We start from the raw sequence: 20,500 nt of genomic DNA, 5'->3' as shown, positions 1-20,500 counted from the left end.
CTTATTATTCGGATTATGCAATTTGATGAATTCAGAAAATAAAAATCTAAATTTGTTTGTTTTTCCTACGAGTAGTTTTGTTTAAACTAGTTTTGTTTAAGGCTTGGGTTATAACCCATCCAAGTTCTTGATTTTATTATCTGGATCCAAATGCGGATCAAAACCACCTTAATGTTTAAATATCGGATCGGGTGGTGGATTGAACCTTGTATTACGAATATTACGTCTATACTCCTAAGTTATGTACGTAATGGTGACATTAAGATAATAAATTAGTATATAAGTTATACTGTGTGTTATGTTAATGAATGAAATCTCAAATTGGTATTTGGAGAATTAAAGAACTAATATATAAAAAAAAATATGACAAATCTACTTAGTGTCAATTGTTCTTAAGTTTAAAGTTCATCTAACTTGATATGTTACTTCTTTTTGAGCTTGACGGGCTTAGTATTGTTTGAACTTGACATATATACATGAACAATGGTTTCATTGTTAAAATTTGCGCCTAATAAATCTGACAGGGTGTGAGATAACAAGTTAAGTCTCACATCGGATATTAGACAAATGAAAGTCTAATATATAAAGAGATGTCCAACTCTAATGTACGAGGCCTTCAAACCAAAAGTAAATCCATGCGGGCCAGCCTCTAAGGCCCAAAGTGAACAATATCATACTAATAAGATAAGATAGAGTTGGACACGGGATTTCGCAATCCCAACACAGGGGACGAGGTGGAAGTGCAACACATGTAGTCTCGTGCTATTATGGTCCAGCAGATCAACAACAAAAAGTCCATCAAATTTTTAACCTCATTTTCGTGTGCGTAAATAGTCGTGTACGGTCGAATAAAATGAGATATATGCGATCTGTTTCGGACGTGTTTAATGTGATGGGAAACATTTTACTGGTTACTACTTGCTAGTGTGATTTATATGGCTAACTTGGTTTGAATTTTACGTAATTTTTATTTGAACGATAAGTTACAAGAGTGATTTATTTCACTCCATATTCTTTTTTTAAACACTTTCATTTAATATTCTTTGTAATTGAAAATAATATGAAAATGAAACCATACGTGTTTATGGGCTATTTTGTTTTCTAAGTCGATTTCATATGTATTGCAAAATATATTGAGTTTTTTTTGAATTGTATAGTTAAAATGTAGCTACATGTTTTTCATGAACTGAGTTTGATCTTAAACATGTGTAGTTAAGATATTAGATGTAGTAGTATGAATGACAGATTGACAGCATATGACTATATGAACAGCGTATCAAGAATATACAATGAATAATAGGAAGCCATGGACGAAAAATGATCGGAAGATCGTTCAAAAAGTTGCTTAAATGTTTTCTTTTTTTTTTTGCTTAAATGTTGAAGTAGATTATAAATCTTGGTTCTCCACATGGCCACTAGCCCACTAGCTATTCTCGTGGACGAGTTAGGCTTAAAAGAAAACAGAAGTCATCTATATACTGTCTGTATACAACCATAATGATGATGATACGAAAGGAAATGAATATGCTGTTTTGTTCAAAGGAGCTTTGGTGTGGTTATGGTCATCTCCCCAAGGAATTGTTTGTGTAAATGGATATGCTGATTTCGTTTTTATTGTTTGTATTAAAGGTTTGATTGGCAAAAATTTGCAAAAACATTGTACTTTTTATTATCCAATCAAAAATTATTAAAAATTCATTTAGAAAAAGACTTAGAAGATGCAAATACTCTCTAAGTACATTTTGTTCAACATTCTCATATGGAAATTTTAGTAGAGCATTTGCATTAAAACAATATAAAAATTAAAACAATTTATTTATTTTATTTAATAATATCAAAATTATGTTTGTATCCAAAAGTTATATTTATATTTTAAAAAATAAGTAAATTTACAATTAAATATTTAAACTTATTTCAAAATTTTAAATATAATTAAATGTTATTCATTATTTTCAATTAGAAAAATATATATATATTATAAAATATAATTATATTTATACTAGTTAGAAAGATGTAATAATTTTATATATCAATCATTTTATAAATACATTAATGAAAGCATACAACTTCTACATCATATTGTCACTGTTAAAAAAATAAATAAATCATATTGTTACTGTTTTACCATCAGTTATACAAATCAACTGTACAAAAGAATAAGTTAACTCTTTTAAAACAAAATAACTTAAAACGAGACGAGATTTTCAACCAATTAGTCTATATGAACTAAGGCTATAGATTCACTGAGCCAGTTATTATATTTAAAATTTGAAAACACAAGTACACAACAACTACCACACACCAAACGACTCCCAAACGATCACACTTTGTTTTCAATTATTCATCGACTCCCAAACAACATAAGTTACCACCAGTTCACAACAAAAGTACAACATAAAGATCTACCACGCAGATGGTCCAAATAGCATACGGACAACTAAAGATACACAACACTGACATGGTGAGCAGAACGAGACAAGCCAACTGGTTTTAATCTTGTGCTGTGAAACGGGTGCTTTCCATAATGTGGTAGGCGCTAGCTTGCTCGAGACCCTCACGTCTATGAAATTCTTTGATCTGTATCACAAGAAAAAAGTGAAAAATGTCTCATACTATTGTAAGATGCAGTTAATGTAAATCGCTTCTTAATTACCTCATCACCGGGCACATCTTTGAACTCTGGAAGAACTAGACGTTGAACGAACTCTATGTATGAAGCCGTGATGGTTTCAGTTACCCCATCTGCAAACTCAACCTCATGCTTCTCCGACATTAACGACACTTGTAGCAGTAGACCATCTTCACTCACTGAAATAATTTTTCATCTAATTAAATAATTGTTATAGAATAGAAGCATTCAAATGAAAAATCTCAAGAGAAGTGAAGAAAACCTTTGAGCACATCTCCTCCGTCTTCGTTGAGTTTGAATCCCTTTTCTTTGAAATACTCTTCGACACATTTAATGTCACTAAAACGATGTTTAAGTCGATGGACCGCAAAAGCAAGATGGTTCAGTGTGTAGCCGTGGAAAAGCGCCCATGCTCCATATTCACTCTCTCTTTACCATTCAGACATACAATTCAATTATTGATAAGCTATAACCATCAAATGTAATGACTAAAAGTTATTGATTAGGAAGTTATCAGATATATACTTTGCAAGTTGATTAAAGTCGTTGGATGTTGGCTTCTCCCAAATTAAAGATCCCAAAGTGCTTGAAAGAATGGCTTGCTTACCACCTTCTGGTTTCAAATACTTCCTTATTATCTCCTAATTAGCCATAAATTTGGATAAATGCCAACATTAACCATAAAGTATTTCAAGAATTAGATATGTTGAAGACTGATAATGACAACATTATGTTTGTTGTCATCAATACCTGTGATTCAGGGCTTAGTTCGTCCACAAGAAGCTCAGCTATAACAATTCGTGGCAAAGGGCCGTTGCCTAGATGGTGACCATCACCAGGAATGTGAATCTCCGGTGGAGAAAGCCAGAGAACGTGTACATGCTTCTTTGGAAAATCAAGTCTGCCTCCAATTGTATATCCATAATCCATGAAAAAGCTCGACAGAGAATCTATTCCATAACCATCGACCTAAAATGATGCCCTCAAATTCTTAATATACTTTGTTGCCTAAAAAAAATACAAACTCGATACTTAAACACAAGCTTGTTGATCAGAAATGAGCACGCAAAGTGTTGGTACCTTGAATGTCCTGAAAAAGAAGTGGTCGTAGGAAACCTTTTCGTTGTCCACTGACTGAATTAGTTCCCATACCGTATTTGCCATCGGATTCTTCCTTAAATACGTTTTCAGTATACTTTCAAGAACATCCCGGAGAAATGTTTCACTTCCTCCCTGATAACAACATATATAATCATGTATTGTCGTGATGATTAATTGGTTTGATTTTTTCTTACGTTAAAAGAAAAATATTAGAGATAAAACCTTGAACGATGAAGCTTGAGGCAAGTCGAGAGAACCCATGTAGGAAGATTTTTGAGCTCTGTCCGGATGAGAAACAGAACTTAGCTTGGCTGTTCTTAGATCGTATCGAAAATTAGTAATTAATTATTACATGACAGAGTGTGGAAAATAAGCAAATATCGCCACTGTACATTGATTGCTTGCTAGCGGATAATAATAATAATTGAATTTTATTGAGCTAGTGGGAAATCGGTAGGTGGTCACGAAGAATTTATCTTTTCCAATATTATATAAAAAAAATTTCTACATAAAATTATATATTAACAAACCACGGTGGAAAATCTTTTGAATTCAATTGTATGTACCACAACGACCTATATCGTCTTTTACCTTTTGCAGTTTTGGTAAAAATTATCTCCGAAGTTCGAAGTATATAGAGTACGTTACGTTCTCAGACGCATTGTTCTCTTTCTTGTCAAGATAAAGATAAGGCACTTAAGCATCTTTAACGGGGGATTTTAAATGGGGTTTTAAAGTTAATTGGGTATTTAATTAAATGAAAACTAAATAAAAGGGGAGTTATCGATCCTTAAGAGCATCTCCAACCCACCTCTATTTTTACCTCTATAATAGCATTTATAGGCAAAATCACTCCAACTTATCTCTATTTTTGCCTCTAAAATAGAGATTGATATTTTCTCCTCTATTTATAGAGGAAGAAATAGCATTCTTCTATATTTTGCTCTATATGTAGAGATCTCTATTTTAGAGAAATACATTGGAGTAAAACCCAATTCTATTATAGAGTTCCTCTATTTTAGAGGTAAAAATAGAGAAATACATTGGAGATGGTCTAAGAAAAGATTTTTGTGATAGATAACTAAAGAGGTTTTTCCTCCACGTGTCAGCTAACGAAAGACAAAGCATATATTTTTCTATTATTCTTTTTTCTTTTTCTTTTCTTTGGTTTCTCTCGGCTTCTCCGCCGCTTCCCTCGTTGTCTCCGCAAGACGACGATGGCTGTCGTTCTCTCCTACGCACCTCCAAGGTTGAAACAAACGTATTGTTTGTTCAATTGGCTTTCCTTTGTACCTCCAAGCTCTACTTCGCACCTCCAAGGTTGAAACAAAGGTATTGTTTGATCCAATCTTATCTCCTTTCTATATGAACTGTGATCATATAGGTTTAACCATTTGAAGTTTTGTTTCATTCGATAGAATAAGCCTATGTTGTTATAAATGGTTTTGATTGTTATTTAGTACTGATGACAACAAAAGGCTCAAGCTTTTGAGTTCTTGGCTTATTCCATTTTAACCCACCTTCATAACTTTTTGTAAATTAGGTTGAGAAAGTAATTGAAGCTGAGAAGGAAGGAGCAAGAGAATTAATCCGGGAACATGGAAAGGAGAAGGCTTTCTCGGCTTTGAGGAAGAAACGGACGCAAGAAGAGCTGTTGAAGCAAGTAAATCTGCATCTTCGTGCTTGAGGGTGCTGTGGCACAGGCTAAGACATCAAACTCTCTCGCCGCCTCTCTTCTCTCTTCCTCAGCCGACCGTATCTCTGGTACGTACTGGAAAACTAGTTCATATCCCTTATACAGTTCTTTAACACATCATCATCTTTCATGCAGGTGCTACCGTTGGTATCATGTGCCATACTGGACATAGGAGTAGATCCAAAGTGATCAAAGCTGTCACAGTTCAACATCGATCTTCCTTCTCACCTACACGCAATTCCTGACCTAGAGAAGGCTTGTTCCATCAAACCCCTCTCTGTTCCTAAACCGTGCCGATGCTCTCACAAGATTTACAAAGAGAATTCGGCCCAAAAAAACCTCAACTTTACACGAATTGCCAACGTTTTACACGATTTGAAATTAAAAATATGTAAACCCCTGGATTCGAACCTAGGTTGGTTGGTCAAATGGGAAGGTATTTTACCACTAGGCTACTGGCACTTTTAATGTACTTAATAACATGTTTACTTTTATTTGGTACATATTAAATATAAAAAATTCTCTAAAAACTTAATAAGATCTTTAAAATTCCAAAAAAATTAAAAAATAAAGAAGATTTATAAAATTAATTTTAAAATTAAAATTGAAAATAAATTTTATTTTTCTTTTTAAAAAATAAAAATTCGTCCAAAATTTTCTAAAAACTTAAAACGAACTTTAAATTCCAAAAAATTGAAAAAAATAAAGAAATTTTTTATAACATAAATTTTGAAATTAAAATTGAAAATAAAATTTTATTTTTCTTTAAAAAAATAAAAAATTATTTTTCTTTAAAAAAAAATAAAAAAAATCTTCCAAAAATTTCATAAAATTAATTTTGAATTAAAATTAAATATTTGTTTTTCTTTAAAAAATAAAAAAAAATCCAAAATTTTCATTTTAAAAAAAATCCAAATTTTTAAAAATTATAATAAAATGTAAAAAATTAAAGTTAGAATTATCAATTTTTTATGTGTGTATAATTAATTTCAACTTTTAGCAAATGTATTAAAAAAATTGAAAATTTTGGAAGATTTTTTATTTTTTTGAAAAGAAAAAATAAAATTTTATTTTCTATTTTAGTTTCAAAATTAATTTATAAAAAATTTCTTTATTTTTTCAATTTTTTGGAATTTAAAAAAGATCTTTTTAAGTTTTTAGAAAATTTTGGAAGAGTTTTTATTTTTTAAAAAGAAAATAAAATTTTATTTTTAATTTTAATTTCTAAATTAGTTTTATAAAAATCTTCTTTATTTTTTAATTTTTTGGAATTTTAAAGATCTTATTAAGTTTTTAGAGAATTTTTTATATTTAATATGTACCAAATAAAAGTAAACATGTTAGTAAGTACATTGAAAGTGCCAGTAGCACAGTGGTAAAATACCTTCCCATTTGACCAACCAACCTGGGTTCGAATCCAGGGGTTTACATATTTTAAATTTCAAATCGTGTAAAACGACATCGTTTCATCTCATTTGAAAACGACGTCGTTTCACTTAACGTCAACAATAAACGACGTCAAATATTTCTGTTAAATTTGTTGACGGCGTGCTAAATTGGTAAGTCAGCGAAAACATTGTCAATTAATTCTAAAGTCAATGAAAGTTTGGTGTTTTTTTGGCCAGCCTCAAAGTTCATGTTTGTTTTGGCAATTCGTGTAAAGTTGAGGTTTTTTTTGGCCGAATTCCCGATTTACAAAGGTATCAAACTCGTTTCATCCTCAAACGGCTTGCGCTTCTACACAGCAGGCAACATCACCTTACACTGAGTACCATGTAAATAGACATGCCTTTCATTTTTTTCTTCTATATGGTTCCTTCCGAAGCCTGTCATACAAAAACCCTGAAACCATATCTTCTTCTTTAGCATCGTGATCAGATAATCCGTTTGCTGAAATCTTTGAGTTCTCTTTTCCATCAGTCTCTGCAGCTCTGTTGCTCGGCTGATTCATAGCATGGATTCTTCCTGTAACTGAGCCTCGTGGCTGAGAACTAGACCTTTTCTTTGATCCTCCACCGCCACTCGTCAAGAATCCTAAAATCTTGCCAGTTTTTTCAGTCTTTGTAGTCGTTTGACAGATAGAAAACGTGTTTGTACCCTTCAAGCCATCTTCTATTGTTTTCAGCTTCAGCTTCCACCTCTCCAGTATTTATATATATATATATATATTACTTGGAGGCATCAGAAACTCCAATTGCTTGCAACACAAGCTTAACAACACAATTTAAATTTTTTTAAGAATCCTAATGAAGAAACTACCACTGGAGCACACATTTTAAAGGTTTCTTAACTAGAGTTTTTAAGTACAATTAAAGTATATTTAATTAATTAAAAATTATTAAGAAACCCATATGGGGTTATAGGGTTAAAGATGGTCTTATAGCTAGAGACACACTTTGTTCTCTTTCCCACTTTGTATTTGTACATAACTATCTCTCTTGCTTGGTAAAAAGAAACAAGAGGCTAGTTAACGGTGGACCACTTTTTCTTTTTTTCAATATTATTAAATAACTGTCTCATCCATGTATTTGTTTGTTGGTTTTTTTTTTTTTTATAATAAACATTTAGTTTCTTTCTCTTGTATAATAAATTATATAAAAAAATATTTATATTTTAACATCCATTTTGATATATTTTACATAGTTTGTAAATCAAACTTGTTAATACAAAAAAAACGTGGACAAGAAATACTAACAAAAAAAAGTTAAAAAAATATGGACAAACAAACCGTGGAGAATAAAAAAAAATACACTCTTGAATCTTAGACAGAATGAATACACACTTGAGTCTTAGACATAGAATGACTAGTATTGTGAATATGAATGGATGTGGATATCGATCTGTGGACAGTAGACCAAACATACCAAACTAAAAGTTTGAACCCTTCGAATTGCAACCCACAATTGACTAAATTAACCAAACTAAACCAAGCAATAATTAACACAATTTGAAACTAAACAAACCCGAATCTCCAATAACGAACACATTCCTTGAATCTTTGAACCTTGACAAAAGACAATATGTCTATGAGTTACTGTTTATAAGCGAGTCTCTCTGATATACATATGTGTATACATGTTTGTGGATGCTGAAAATGGTTATCGTTTGTGGATGTGGACGAAAGTTTGCAGTTGCCATTTGTGGATGTGATAACTGATAGAATATCAAGAAACTATAATCGTCGAGTTAAGAATTGACATATCCAACTAATAGAAGGTCCATAAACTGCTTCTCCATTTCCTGTTTGATCTCTTGATCATCCCCTCCACAATCTGTTCAAATCACAAGTCAGACAAGGAACATCTTCACAGGAGAATACAAGAGCCATAAATATATAACTAGATACATAAAGGGAGTGGTAGCGTGTTTGGTCAGATATAACTATCAAAGAAACAATGAGAAAGTGACAAAATCAGGCTTATCAACCCACTCCAAATGGGATAATTAATGGCTACCTAAGCATCAATTTTCTATAAAACTCATAAAAGTCTAGACTCAGAAGACAGAGATAGCTCTTCACGGTGGTCGTGGTTGACAGAGACGAGGCGGAACGGCAACATGATGGGATCTTCAAATCGACTTGAAGACAAAGATGGCTCTTCATGGTGGTCGTGGTTGACAGAGACGAGGCGGAACGGCAACATGGCAGGATCTTCAAATCGACTTTGAAGAACAGGCCCATACTGCCATAAACAAAAACAACGTTTATCAGATCCAACATTCAGTAAACCAATTCAAGAATCAGCGGAAACAAAATCTATATCTTACTGAAAAAATCTTCACCTCCGCTCTCGTGAATATCACAAGGAAAGTTTGCAAGAATAGTTCAACTTGAATGGCTGCTCATCTTTTCCATTAAATCCAAAACCAGAAAAAGCGACTCAAACGAAAGAGCCGCAATTGACACCTTGGATTTGTGAGACGCCTTGGACTTCTTCTGCGCCTTCGATTTCGTCAGTTTTGTGTGATATCTCTCTGTCGCACTCGAAGTAGAGAGGTATACGAAATTAGGGTTGGAGATTTGGTAAAGTGAAAGTGGATGTACGTTTTGAATTGATGAGAAAGATATCGTGTTTTGATTTCTCCGACAGAAATTGAATTTTGATTAAAAAAAATGTAATCATGATTAATTGTCTGGTTAGGTTAGTTTGGTCTGGTTAAGAATGAGGGTATGAAAGCTAATAAACAGACATAAAGTGCTTGGCCAGCAGGAAGTGTCTTATTGTGCAATACATAAGACATAAAATGCTTGACCAGCAGGAAGTATCTTATATGTTTCTACTTGGTGTTAATTTTCTGAGTTGCAATTTCCCGGAGCTATCTAAAATATGATGTAACTAACCAACCACAACGGACAAAAGTTTCAAGGAAAATATTGATGATTGTTTACAAAAAAAAATAATATATATATATATAGGGCAATTCTCTTAAATATACATTTTTTTAAGTTTTTGTCACAAAAATAGACCTCAAAAACTAAAATGACCAAAAAACATTTTTTATTTTGAAAATTTTAACTTTTTTTTTTATTTTTAAACCCTAAACCCCACCTCCTTAACTCTAAACCATAATGTCTAGATTAATTAACCTAGGGGTATAAGTGTATATTTACTTCTTTTAATAAAACATTTAAGTCTATTTTGGTCATTTTTATTTTTAAGGTCTATATTTGTGACAAAAAAAATTTTAGGTCTATCCTAGGGAATTTCTCTATATATATTGATGATCAATATTTATGACTCAATATATGTGGAGTAAATTTATACTTTTGGTGATATATGTGATGATTATTCAAAATCAAAATTATATTATTGGTATTTTTTTTGTTTTTGAAAAAAGGCTTTCTATTTAAATGCAAGTAACAATGACAGCTATGACAAATGTCATACAATTTTTAAAAACAGTAGAGATAAGCAAAAGCTTAAGATATTGTTTAGAAGCAATACAAGTTCTTAATAAGAAAAAGAGATAGTAAGAGCAAAAGTTTTGGAAACTCAAGTGCATGAATTATCCACTCCCACCTCTTTTACCTCGACCACGGTTTCGATTACCCCGTCCACGAGCTACATCCACGAGCTACATAATGCGATTGCATCTCTTTAGCCTTTGTGGATGGCTTAACCGGTCTATCCCGAAGAAACACTCTGCCTGCCGGAAACAAATTTTCTTTTGGGTCCAATTCTTCATCTGAAACTAAAGATTCATCTTCATCATCTGAAAACAAAGAGCTAAAATGATTAGTGAGTAAATTAGAGCTAGACAAGCTCTTGCGGATTCTACAACTAGCTAGAACAGAATTTGTCGAGACTTGGTTAGATGTAGATAGGAGTCGCTTTTGAAGAGACTAATGTTTTGTGAGAGATGCTTGGAGTATTACCCGTGAATGCACGTTGTTCAGAGATATATTTTGAGGAGCCTTGTCCAACATTCCCTTTTGATGAGAATGATGTGTCTTGTTTTGCTTTTTCCTCAGCGGTAATGAAGTGATCTTTAGGCTTGATAGTAGCAGCCTCTAGAGAACTGAGTCAGACATAGCATTCACAATTGAAGTTGGAGTGTGAGGGACAATCTCTTTCTGAACTGAATCAGAAGTAGCATCCACAATTAGAGTTGGAGCGTGTGGGACAATCACCTTCAAAGAAATGGTAGTATCTCTTTCCTCTTTGTCAACCAACGATACCAACGTACTTTCCGTTTCTCTAGCTGAGTTAACACTTATTACAACATCCCCATCATTTAGAGATGATGTCTTGGTGCTTCCAGCTACATCAAGAGGCTGTCCCAAACATCATGATGCTTTGTGGCCAAGTTGACCACACCGTACACGCTTTGAAGGCAGCCAGCAGTACAACACATCAACCATGAGACAGATCCACTCTCATCCTCAATAGCCACTCTTTGAGCAAAAGGTCTATCTAACTTAATCTCAACCATAATTTTAGCTTCTCCTATTAGAGTAGGATTAAGCCAGGGTTTATACGTAAGCAATGGCTCTCGTATACCCGAAGCGATCCACTTTATTCCTTCAATAGAATAGAGTTGATTTGGTATATTCTTAAGAGATGACCAAACTGGAACAGTGCTGATTTATGGCAGAGTAATTGTTTTGGTAGGAGTCCAAGCAGAAACAAACATCAAGCAGTCATCAACATGCCAAACTCCCCTCTGAATAACAAACTTTCGAGTTGCTTCATCAGGAATATGAAACAGATACGATGATTCTCCTAACTTTTTGGTAAAAATACGACACTTTTTGCCCCATATTCTAGTCACTACAACATGAGCCAAACCTCCAGGAGGTGCATAGTAAAACTGACCTACCACAAATTCTTTTTGATTCTCAATTCCTTGAAGAAGAACATGACTTGGGACAGTTACCTTAGGGGTTCCATCCTCCAAATAAACATGAACTGTTACCTTGTTGAGATTGCACACTAATTTCATCTTTGCTGCCCATGGATACTCTTGAGAAGCAGCCTTAATAATGGGACTAGAATCATCCTGTCGCACTGAAACAGAAGTACCATATGGTGCTGCTTTTTTCTTACCCACCTGCTTTCATAGACAAGGCCATATAGAATCATCAGAGATAATTGGGTAGGTACTAGGGCCATGGTCCCTGTTGTTAGTTCCCATCGGATTGAAAAGATATCTTAAGCGGAATTGTCCAAGCTCCTAGAGATGGAGGAGGTTCCGAAGTTGCTGGAGGTAAGCTGGGGTTTGATTCTAAAGATTGTGGTTTAGGATCAGACATACCAGTAAGAGCATTCTAAGGGTCTTGAACAATAACCTGCGATTGGTTCTTAGGAGAGGTGACAGTAGCGATAGAGGCAGCAATGAGTTTCTCTCCGAGTTCTGAACCACGAGAGACCATCAATTGCTGCATTGTATCCTCTGTCCCAAGAAGTGAAGTTGTCGGAATTGGAGAAGCTGGATCAGACTGGGAAGATTGAGGAGATGGAGGAAGGGTCACCGACCACTTCTTTAGATACGACCATCGAGGATCTACACTGTGAAGTTTTTCTGTGGAGGAGCTGGGACCGGAGACCGTGAAGCTTTTCTTTTGCACACTGAACATTGGCACCAGGCAAATCTTTTAAATCCATCGAAGGAAAGTAACGACTTAAAGTGACGAGGGATGAAATCTCTTTGTCGGAGCTCTGATGAGCAGTCGGCAACGAAACTGCGACGGAGGCGGCAGTTGAAGAAGACACAGAGATGGTGATAGGGTTTTGCTTTTCGCCTGGAGGAGGGGAGGAGAAGCGCGTGTTGCGATTACTTATCGGAATTTTTTTTATCTCACCCTTGTTTAAATTGTAACAATAAAAGATCAAATACATGCCCTAATGACTTTAAACTTTTCTTGATCGAAAGCTTAATAACTCTTTGATCAAACCTGTTGGAGGAAGACTCTCACTCATTACTTCTCAATTCTCATCCTCCTCCTCTCTTGGCCATTCTGTCAGCAGCCGCAGAAGCAAATTTTACTGAACTAGCCATTGTTGATTTCTTTAAGTCAACAGATGCGGTCCTACCTCTATCTTCAAATCTTGATGATCTTTTTCGTCATATTACACTTCTGCAGCTGTAGAGTTATTAGAGGAAACTAAAACTCTTGAAGAAGGAGATTTTTTGAAGTCTCTCCCAACACTGACATTTTCGACGGAATCATGTGCTACTATGAGGTTATCTAGATGTGTAATATGTCTTGAAGATTACGAGGCAGGTCGTGGTGCGAGTGCTGCCACAATACGGACATGAGCTCCATGCTTTTTGCATCGACAAGTGGTTTCAGTTAGGCTCTGCTTGCCCTTCCTGCCACATCATCCCAGTTTAATTTATTACACACTTTTAATGTGTTAATCATTGAATATTATTCCCTCCAGTTTTAAATATTACATCCTCCGTATTCTTTTACATGACGTTTTATAGTTTACACACAAATTAAGGCAAATTGCTACAAAGTCATTTCTATCCTTTTCATTAATTGACCATCATCTAACGTAACACATTATTCCATATTGAATCTCGAGTTTGTTGACTAAGGGTAAATAAAGTCATATCTTATCATATTGTGCATAGTTTTTTGAAAACGTCAAATATAATGAGACAAGAAAAAGAGTCTAAAACGTCATGTAAAAGAGTACGGAGGGAGTAGATGTTTTAGGTAGTATACACTTATTAAGAAAGTTACTTTTTATCTAAAAAGTATCATTAAAATTATAAATTAACAACTATTCAACCAATTACAAAATAGAACTATTAAATTTGATTGACTATGATGACAAAAAAAAAGAAAAATTTGATTGACTACACACTTTTTGATTAACTTAAAATTACATATCTAGAACATCTTATATATTGAAACATAAAAATTCTTCTAAACATCTTATATTTTGGAACGGAGGGAGTAATATTTTTTAAGGGTCCGGATTTGATATTCTTTTGTCATATATATTAATGTCAAAATTTACAAAGAAGGTAATGTCTTGAATATTAATATTCTTTCAGTATTTTTACCTAGCAGGTAGTTTCAAAATGACCAAGAAGGCCACATTTTTTGTCAGGGTCAACTAAACTCACATGCACACCCTTAATTCGACTTGCGTCTGTAAAATTATTTCATCTTCCTTTTCAGTCTCCTGGTAGACTGGTTCTTTATACTAACGCCATCCATATCGAAAATCTCTCTAGTTTATAACAATTGATTTTATCTTCCCTTTCAGTGTCGTAGTAGGTTGGAATCATCCACATTATAGATCTCTCAAGTTTTCGACAGATTTGTTTTATTATAATATTATTGCTTTTCATGAAAAACTCTTAGTTGAAAGACTCGAATAGGAATGTCTCGAGTGTCTCAAACCATATTTTATCTTAACTGGACTTGTATAACATAATTCCCCACATCACCTATATTTTAATTGTTTCAAAAGTCCTAAACCGGAAGCAGCACATGTCCACCATCCCAATAAACAAACTCTCCAAGTTCAAGGAAATACCTCCAAAGTATAAACCAGAATATCATTAAGACCCACGTGTGGCGTGAGGGGTAACAAACCAAGCCAATGAATAATTAATGAGAGCTTTCTACGGCTCACGATACCATTTTGTGTAAGTTAAGAGTTTGTTTTTATATACATCCCGCAAGCCAACCGCCATCAAGAAACTTCCACATCAATACCTAGCTGAACCAACCCTGCATTCACATGTCCTTTGTCACAACTCTCTCTCTCTCTCTATAAATATATATATGTATTAAAAAATTCACCAGAGAGATACAGAACATAATGCTTTGTAAATTCATCAAACCTTGATAACAATGGCCTCGACTTGTCATTAGACTTAGTTATACCAATAATTTTCACCGTGGTTGCTCCTCCCTCCTCTGTGCCATTGCTTCCAAGCAGTTCTTCAGCAAAGTTTTTCAGCCCCTGAAAAAGAATGGTCAAAACATAGTCAATCAGTAAAGAAGAAGTTTCCCTTTTAACTCGTTTAATTTAAAAGTCAAATTAGAAAAGACCACCTTGGTTTCAACATCAGCAAGCAAATTACGAGCTTTCTGGTTCACAGGAAGTTGAAGTTGAAGCTGCTCCTGAAAGATTGAAGTTTGCATGCAGAAGTTAATTACAAAAGAAGATAAAAGGGAATATTACACTAACGCAAAAAGGATATTAATATAGACATATAGAGGTATCAATTTGATTTAAGAGAAGCATACCATGTCAGGCAGTTTTGTGCTCTTGCCTCCAAAATAGTTATACAAGTGTAGCATGCAAACATTTGTGACATCCTGCCACCAGAAACATAACAGCACTGAGTCACCAATTCGTGGGTGGTACAATTAAAGAAACCATGATAATGACAAATGATTTGATTTTCAAGCTAATAAGACTTCATGTAGTTCACAGCTGAAAGAGGGTGGAAAACATGTACCTGCTTGTATTCCAGTGTGTCCAACTTCCCATCCTGCAAATATAGTTTTACACGACAATAATAGGGAGAGATAAATCAAGGGAATAAAATACTCCAAAAAAGAGAATTCTAATTCCTAATTTGAGCTCAAAGACTAAATGCAATCATTTTAGTTCACGATCCAAGAGAAACAACTAATAATTTGCTCATGTGTGTCTTAAACAGAATGAAATTTAAAAACTCACCAGTCCACTAATCAAATTATTCAATGACGCCAAATCAAGCTCAAGTGAGTTGATATCCTCACGAGCCAAGGTGACCTGTTCAGCATAAACCAAAAAAGAAACACTTTTCGTTGGCCCAAGTCTGATTCAACATATTACAGATATATAGCAATGAAAGAGAATCATTCGTAGTGGTAGGAACTATAATCGTATACCTGGTTCTTGACTCCCTTGGAGAGATCAATCTGCTTTTCTACCTTATCATCCATACTCTGAATCTTTTGCGTTAAATGCCTTTTAGCAGCCTGGAAAACCAAACGATCATGGATCCAACTTTATGTCTACAGCTTCATAAATCACCAGTAAGTAAAAAAAAAACTAACCGCGAGGGTCACGGAAACTTGCTCAAGATTCTTGGTCAAGTTAGCCACGGCAGTAGCCATGTTGGCTTTCGTCACGTACATAAGATCAGTAAACGCGAGTCCCTAACCAGTGTAAACAAAACACAAACATTTTCTACTTCCCCCTTTAAAAAAAATTGCTTACAAGAATGAAACCTAACATGATTGATGATTCATCTCACCTTCCACCACATGTAACCATATCCTAAAACTCCCAATACCGCAGCAGGTACAACAAGAGCTTGTAAGTTCGCTGCTCACACACACACAAAGGAGAAAGAAACAAACGTGATGAGCAAGAAACACTAAAAGCTTTCCTGATACAACTACATACATACATACCCCCAGAAACTCCATCCATGACCGTTATCTGCCGCGCTGAAGCTAACTGCCTAACCTCCATGGCCAATCTACGAACCTTCAAATCATCACCAATCAATTAAGATTCCTCTCATCAAAAACATGAGCTACCAAAGTACCTGAGAAGCTACGGCGTCGGAATCATCATAATCTCCCTCGGATCTCTCCATACCTTTCACCAGAGACTATCGAAACAACAAATCATTAATTCAAATTTTTCCAAGGAGAGTAAAAAAGAAATAAGTTGAGAGAGTACCTGCAATTCACCCAATATATCCGATAATTTGCCATTCTTCATCATGATCGTACCAGTATAGCCTTGTTATTCGGAATCACACATTTAGTGGTGGCGAGGAAGGTAACATTGAAGAGAGAAAAGCGAGTGAGAATACCTGCTCCGGCTAAGATTAAGATCCTCGATAAGCTTACTCCGGCTTGCATCGCCATTGCTCCGACTGTTTTACTCCGACGCCGCCGCAGCTTTCCGTCTGTAATCGAATATATATGTAGGTATCTATACTATTAAGATATTCTTTTTTTCGATTTTACTTGTGAAAACGTCGTCGTCTCTAGGTCAATTTCAACCGCCTTTAACGCAATTTGAAATAAGACAGAAGAATGGTTCAACCGGTCAAACCGGTCGGTCCAGCTTTCAAAATGCTAATATATTAACAACGTAATTTTATTATTTATAGATCTTGAAATAATAGTAGATATTAGTTACATTGTTATTTATTTGAATTTTGAGTTAACATTTTAAATAAAATTCCAAACCAAAATAAAAAAATATTAAGTTAAAAATCTATCTGATAAAGCTGAAAAAACAATCACAAATGGTTGAGAAAATACTACAAACTCGATGATAACCCGCGCGCATGCGCAGAGTTAGTTGTTATAGTAATGTTTATTTATTAAATAATTTTAACATTTTGCAACACTACAATTTTTATCGATTATATAATGACGAATACAAATATTGATTTCTTAAATATATCATTGTTGTTGAATAGTTAAGATATTACATATCATTTAATTGTCCTAGGTCTCAATGAATCAAAGACGGTGGAATCCCGGAATCGAACGGGGGTTCCAGATCGAGAAGATATTTGATAAATACAGTCAAGATGGCAAGTTTGGGAACGGCGGGAAGAGTAGGGGGAAAAGATCTTCATCAGATCTGCGAAGGGATCCAGGAAAATCATCACAAAATGGAAAGTAAATAGGGATCTCAATCTTTTTTCAATCCAATTTTTCGCAAACCGAAGAGCCAACTCATTGGGAGTTCTGGAGAGATGAAGAATGGTGAAGGTGCGCACAAGAGATTGAAGATATCGGTTCCTCACTTCAACAACTCGGATCTCATCAAGGGCTATTCCAAAACATTAATTGGAAGGTGCATGAACCCGGCGGAGCAGAATATCAATTTCCTGGTGTTGACGTTACCTAAAATTTGGAATATGGTGGAAAAAGTTGTGGGTACTGATTTGGGGCTTGGGAGGTTTCAATTTGATTTTGATGCCGAGGAGGATATCGAAACAGTGCTGAAGATGCAGCCATTTCATTTTGATTATTGGATGATTTCTCTGGTTCGTTGGCAACCAAAGAAAACTCCGAATTATCCCTCGGAGATCACTTTCTGGATCAAGGTTTTGGGTGTGCCTTTGGAGTTTTGGGAAGCTCCTACGTTCAGGAGTATTGGTGATGCAATTGGGGTAACAAAAGCAGTTGACTTGGATTATGGTAGAGTACAAGTAGCGGTTGATGGGTATAAGGAGTTAACGTTTGAGACGACGGTTGATTTTAAGGGAGGAGAGTACTACGAAGATGAGGAAGTTCCAGTTTCTTTGCGATATGAAAAATTGTTTGGATTTTGTAAAACATGTTTCAGTCTGTGCCACAAGCTAGAGAAGTGCCCGCTGACCTCAAACAATACTGACAAGGTGGTGGAGATAAGGGATGATCCTGAAGGTGGTTTGGAGGATCGGTCTAGAAGTTACAAAAGGGTGGTGATTAACGGTAACGGAGGACAACAAGATAGAAGACGAGAGAAGCGTGAGTACCAAGGAAAAGGAAAAGGGAAAATGTATGAGGAAGCGGAGACAAAGTGGGTCAGGGCTGCGGATAGGGAGCATAAAGTTTATGGTAATAAGAATCAAAGGACCGGCCACCGTGGAGAGGAGGAAAACGCTCGTTACAGGAATTCCGGAAGGGAGATGACGAGGTCTCACCACCAAGATGAACGTGCGAGAGGCCCGAGGATAGCTCGTACGGAGGCTCGCAGGGAGTTTCAAACGGAGGAGAAAGAAGAAGGTGTGATAAAAGAGAAAGAGTTGGAGCGATCAGTTCATAAGGAGGCGAAGGCACAAGATCAGCCACAACCTTCTCAAGCTTTCCTTGCTGAGCTCATGGAGACACAAGGAGAGCTATATATGGTAATATCAAATCTTTCTGGTGCAGAACAAGAGGTAGATTTAGAGAATATGGATTTGGGTTTAGGGGAAGGGAATAATTTTGAGACTGATGTGGGTATGGGGTTGGAGGAACATAATTATGATGAGGTTAGTCTAGGGAATCATGAGACTTTGGGGGTTGGGGCACACGTAACTGTTGAGGAGAAGATGGAGGGAGAGGTTCAAACTTAGGAGGTTATGATGGAGAAACCTGAGGACAAGAAGAAGATAGGGGACATGGAAGGGAAAGATGGGATCACTGGGGAGGTGGAGAAGCGACAGGGCATTCGGAAGAAAGCAGTCAAGACGTCGATGGGTGTTGCAGCCTCCAACAAATTGAAGATGGCTCAGTTGGTGGCGGCCAAACGTTCGGTAGCCAAACCAGGAATTCGTCATGGTGATAACTCTACGCAGGGAGAGGAGAAGGGCACATCAGGCCCAAAGCATGAGCCTGCAAAGCAAGCAAAAGACCCATGAATCAAAACGTAATGAATAAGAAATTATTTGGGCATGTTATGGTTAATGTTTTTTTTATAGTTTCAATAAGCTCACTGAGCATTTGTAGTTGGTTTTTCTTGGCTTTTATATTGTCTTATGGTTGTTTCATGTTATTCTGGGCTGTGGAATGGCCTTTCAATTTGGTTGCTATAAGGAATAAAATTGGTTTTTCTGGGAGTTTTGGGTGGTCCTTCTTTATATTCAGAGTTGCAGACATCAGAGACTATGGAATAAGCTTCTTTAATTGTATGTTGCAAGGTTTATGGTTCACTTTATTGGTATGGTTTGGATTTGTTACTGATCGTCGGAGGAGAGTTTGGAATATATCATTAACACAGTCAGGATTATTATGTTTGGTTTCTTTATACCAAGCATACCCAGAAGTGTGTAGAAGGCAAGAGATGAGCTACTGGTCTCAAGTGTACGAGGTTTTTGGGAATATAATTAAAGAAAGGTTCTGTTTATCCTTGGAAAATGTTTTTGGCTTTGGAGATTGCACTATTTTTTTGAGCAACATACGTGGAAAGGATATGGTTAGAGTTAATGGATTTTGGGTGTGTAGCAGAATGTATTTTTATAATAGAGATACTTTTTTTGTGGTGGCAGAGGAATAATGTTATGGATAAAAGGACAATCCCGGGTCTCTTTACACTTGGTGGTTCATATTATGGTGCAAATCCTTATTTTTTAATTTTATGAAAGTCCTCAGTTGGAATTGTCGTGGAATAGGAAGTAAATGGACCATGAGTTATTTGAGGGAGATATGGCATAAAAATAAACCAGATTTTTTATTTTTATCGGAAACAAAGCAGGAGTTCGACTTTGTACAAAGATTTCAACTTCATTCGGGATATGATAATTTGGTTACTGTGGATCCAAATGGACGAAGTGGCGGATTAGCACTTTATTATAATAATGAGTATCAGATACAGATTTTGTATACAAGTAACCGGATGATAGATGTGGAAGCTGTGGCTTTGGGGAAAAGAGTTTTTCTAACATTTGTTTATGGAGATCCGGTTCAACAAATGAGGGATCAAGTTTGGGAAAGATTAACTCGGTATGGACTTTCACGGTCCGAACCTTGGTTTATTATTGGTGATCTAAATGAAATTACTGGGAAACATGAAAAAGATGGCGGAGCCCTGAGAAGTGCAGATTCATTTATTTCCTTTAATAATATGATACGCAACAGTGGTTTATTGGAGTTTCTGGCTTGTGGTAATAAA

At 35.4% G+C, this 20,500-nt stretch overlaps 2 protein-coding genes and 1 long non-coding RNA gene across 4 annotated transcripts; all 3 read right to left on the bottom strand.

Moving 5' to 3' along the window:
- Positions 1-2,237: 2,237 nt before the first annotated feature.
- On the bottom strand, positions 2,238-4,132 carry LOC106397704. Its single transcript, XM_048740920.1, has 7 exons — positions 3,953-4,132; positions 3,710-3,862; positions 3,380-3,598; positions 3,155-3,270; positions 2,892-3,058; positions 2,654-2,808; positions 2,238-2,577 (listed from the first exon to the last, which is right to left on the bottom strand). The coding sequence occupies exons 1-7, from the start codon at positions 3,989-3,991 to the stop codon at positions 2,491-2,493; spliced, it is 936 nt and encodes a 311-aa protein (XP_048596877.1). The 5' UTR covers positions 3,992-4,132; the 3' UTR covers positions 2,238-2,490.
- A 4,009-nt stretch (positions 4,133-8,141) lies between these two features.
- On the bottom strand, positions 8,142-9,989 carry LOC125578385. The gene is made up of 2 exons (XR_007316470.1): positions 9,195-9,989; positions 8,142-9,109 (listed from the first exon to the last, which is right to left on the bottom strand). It is a non-coding gene; the product is annotated as an uncharacterized LOC125578385 (long non-coding RNA).
- Positions 9,990-14,270: 4,281 nt separating this feature from the next.
- Positions 14,271-16,969, bottom strand: LOC125578384. Of its 2 annotated transcripts, XR_007316469.1 has the most exons (14): positions 16,716-16,969; positions 16,580-16,641; positions 16,443-16,508; positions 16,306-16,381; positions 16,146-16,216; positions 15,946-16,047; positions 15,778-15,867; positions 15,584-15,658; positions 15,360-15,392; positions 15,145-15,216; positions 14,950-15,018; positions 14,736-14,857; positions 14,530-14,622; positions 14,271-14,425 (listed from the first exon to the last, which is right to left on the bottom strand). XR_007316469.1 is itself a non-coding variant. In XM_048740915.1 (13 exons), exons 1-13 carry the CDS (start codon positions 16,768-16,770, stop codon positions 14,601-14,603), a joined length of 915 nt encoding a protein of 304 aa, XP_048596872.1. In that variant the 5' UTR covers positions 16,771-16,968; the 3' UTR covers positions 14,271-14,600. The 2 variants fall into 2 exon arrangements, 1 of the variants encoding a protein (XP_048596872.1); XM_048740915.1 differs by having other exon boundaries at positions 14,271-14,622; positions 16,716-16,968.
- Positions 16,970-20,500: the final 3,531 nt, after the last annotated feature.

This window comes from Brassica napus, chromosome A9 (assembly GCF_020379485.1).
Source record: "Brassica napus cultivar Da-Ae chromosome A9, Da-Ae, whole genome shotgun sequence".
NCBI classification, from domain to species: Eukaryota; Viridiplantae; Streptophyta; class Magnoliopsida; order Brassicales; family Brassicaceae; genus Brassica; species Brassica napus.
This window is presented reverse-complemented; position numbering and strand designations above follow the sequence as displayed.

Excerpts from the sequence above, each read along its gene's own strand:
- LOC106397704 (XM_048740920.1), bottom strand. The coding sequence starts at position 3,991 with ATGGGTTCTCTCGACTTGCCTCAAGCTTCATCGTTCAAG. Across the intron at positions 3,059-3,154 it reads GACTTTAATCAACTTGCAAA|AGAGAGTGAATATGGAGCAT; the intron begins GTATATATCTGA and ends TGAATGGTAAAG. Across the intron at positions 2,578-2,653 it reads AAGATGTGCCCGGTGATGAG|ATCAAAGAATTTCATAGACG; the intron begins GTAATTAAGAAG and ends CTTGTGATACAG.
- LOC125578384 (XM_048740915.1), bottom strand. The coding sequence starts at position 16,770 with ATGGCGATGCAAGCCGGAGTAAGCTTATCGAGGATCTTAATCTTAGCC. Across the intron at positions 16,382-16,442 it reads CCGACGCCGTAGCTTCTCAG|GTTCGTAGATTGGCCATGGA; the intron begins GTACTTTGGTAG and ends GATGATTTGAAG. Across the intron at positions 14,858-14,949 it reads TTGCTGATGTTGAAACCAAG|GGGCTGAAAAACTTTGCTGA; the intron begins GTGGTCTTTTCT and ends ATTCTTTTTCAG.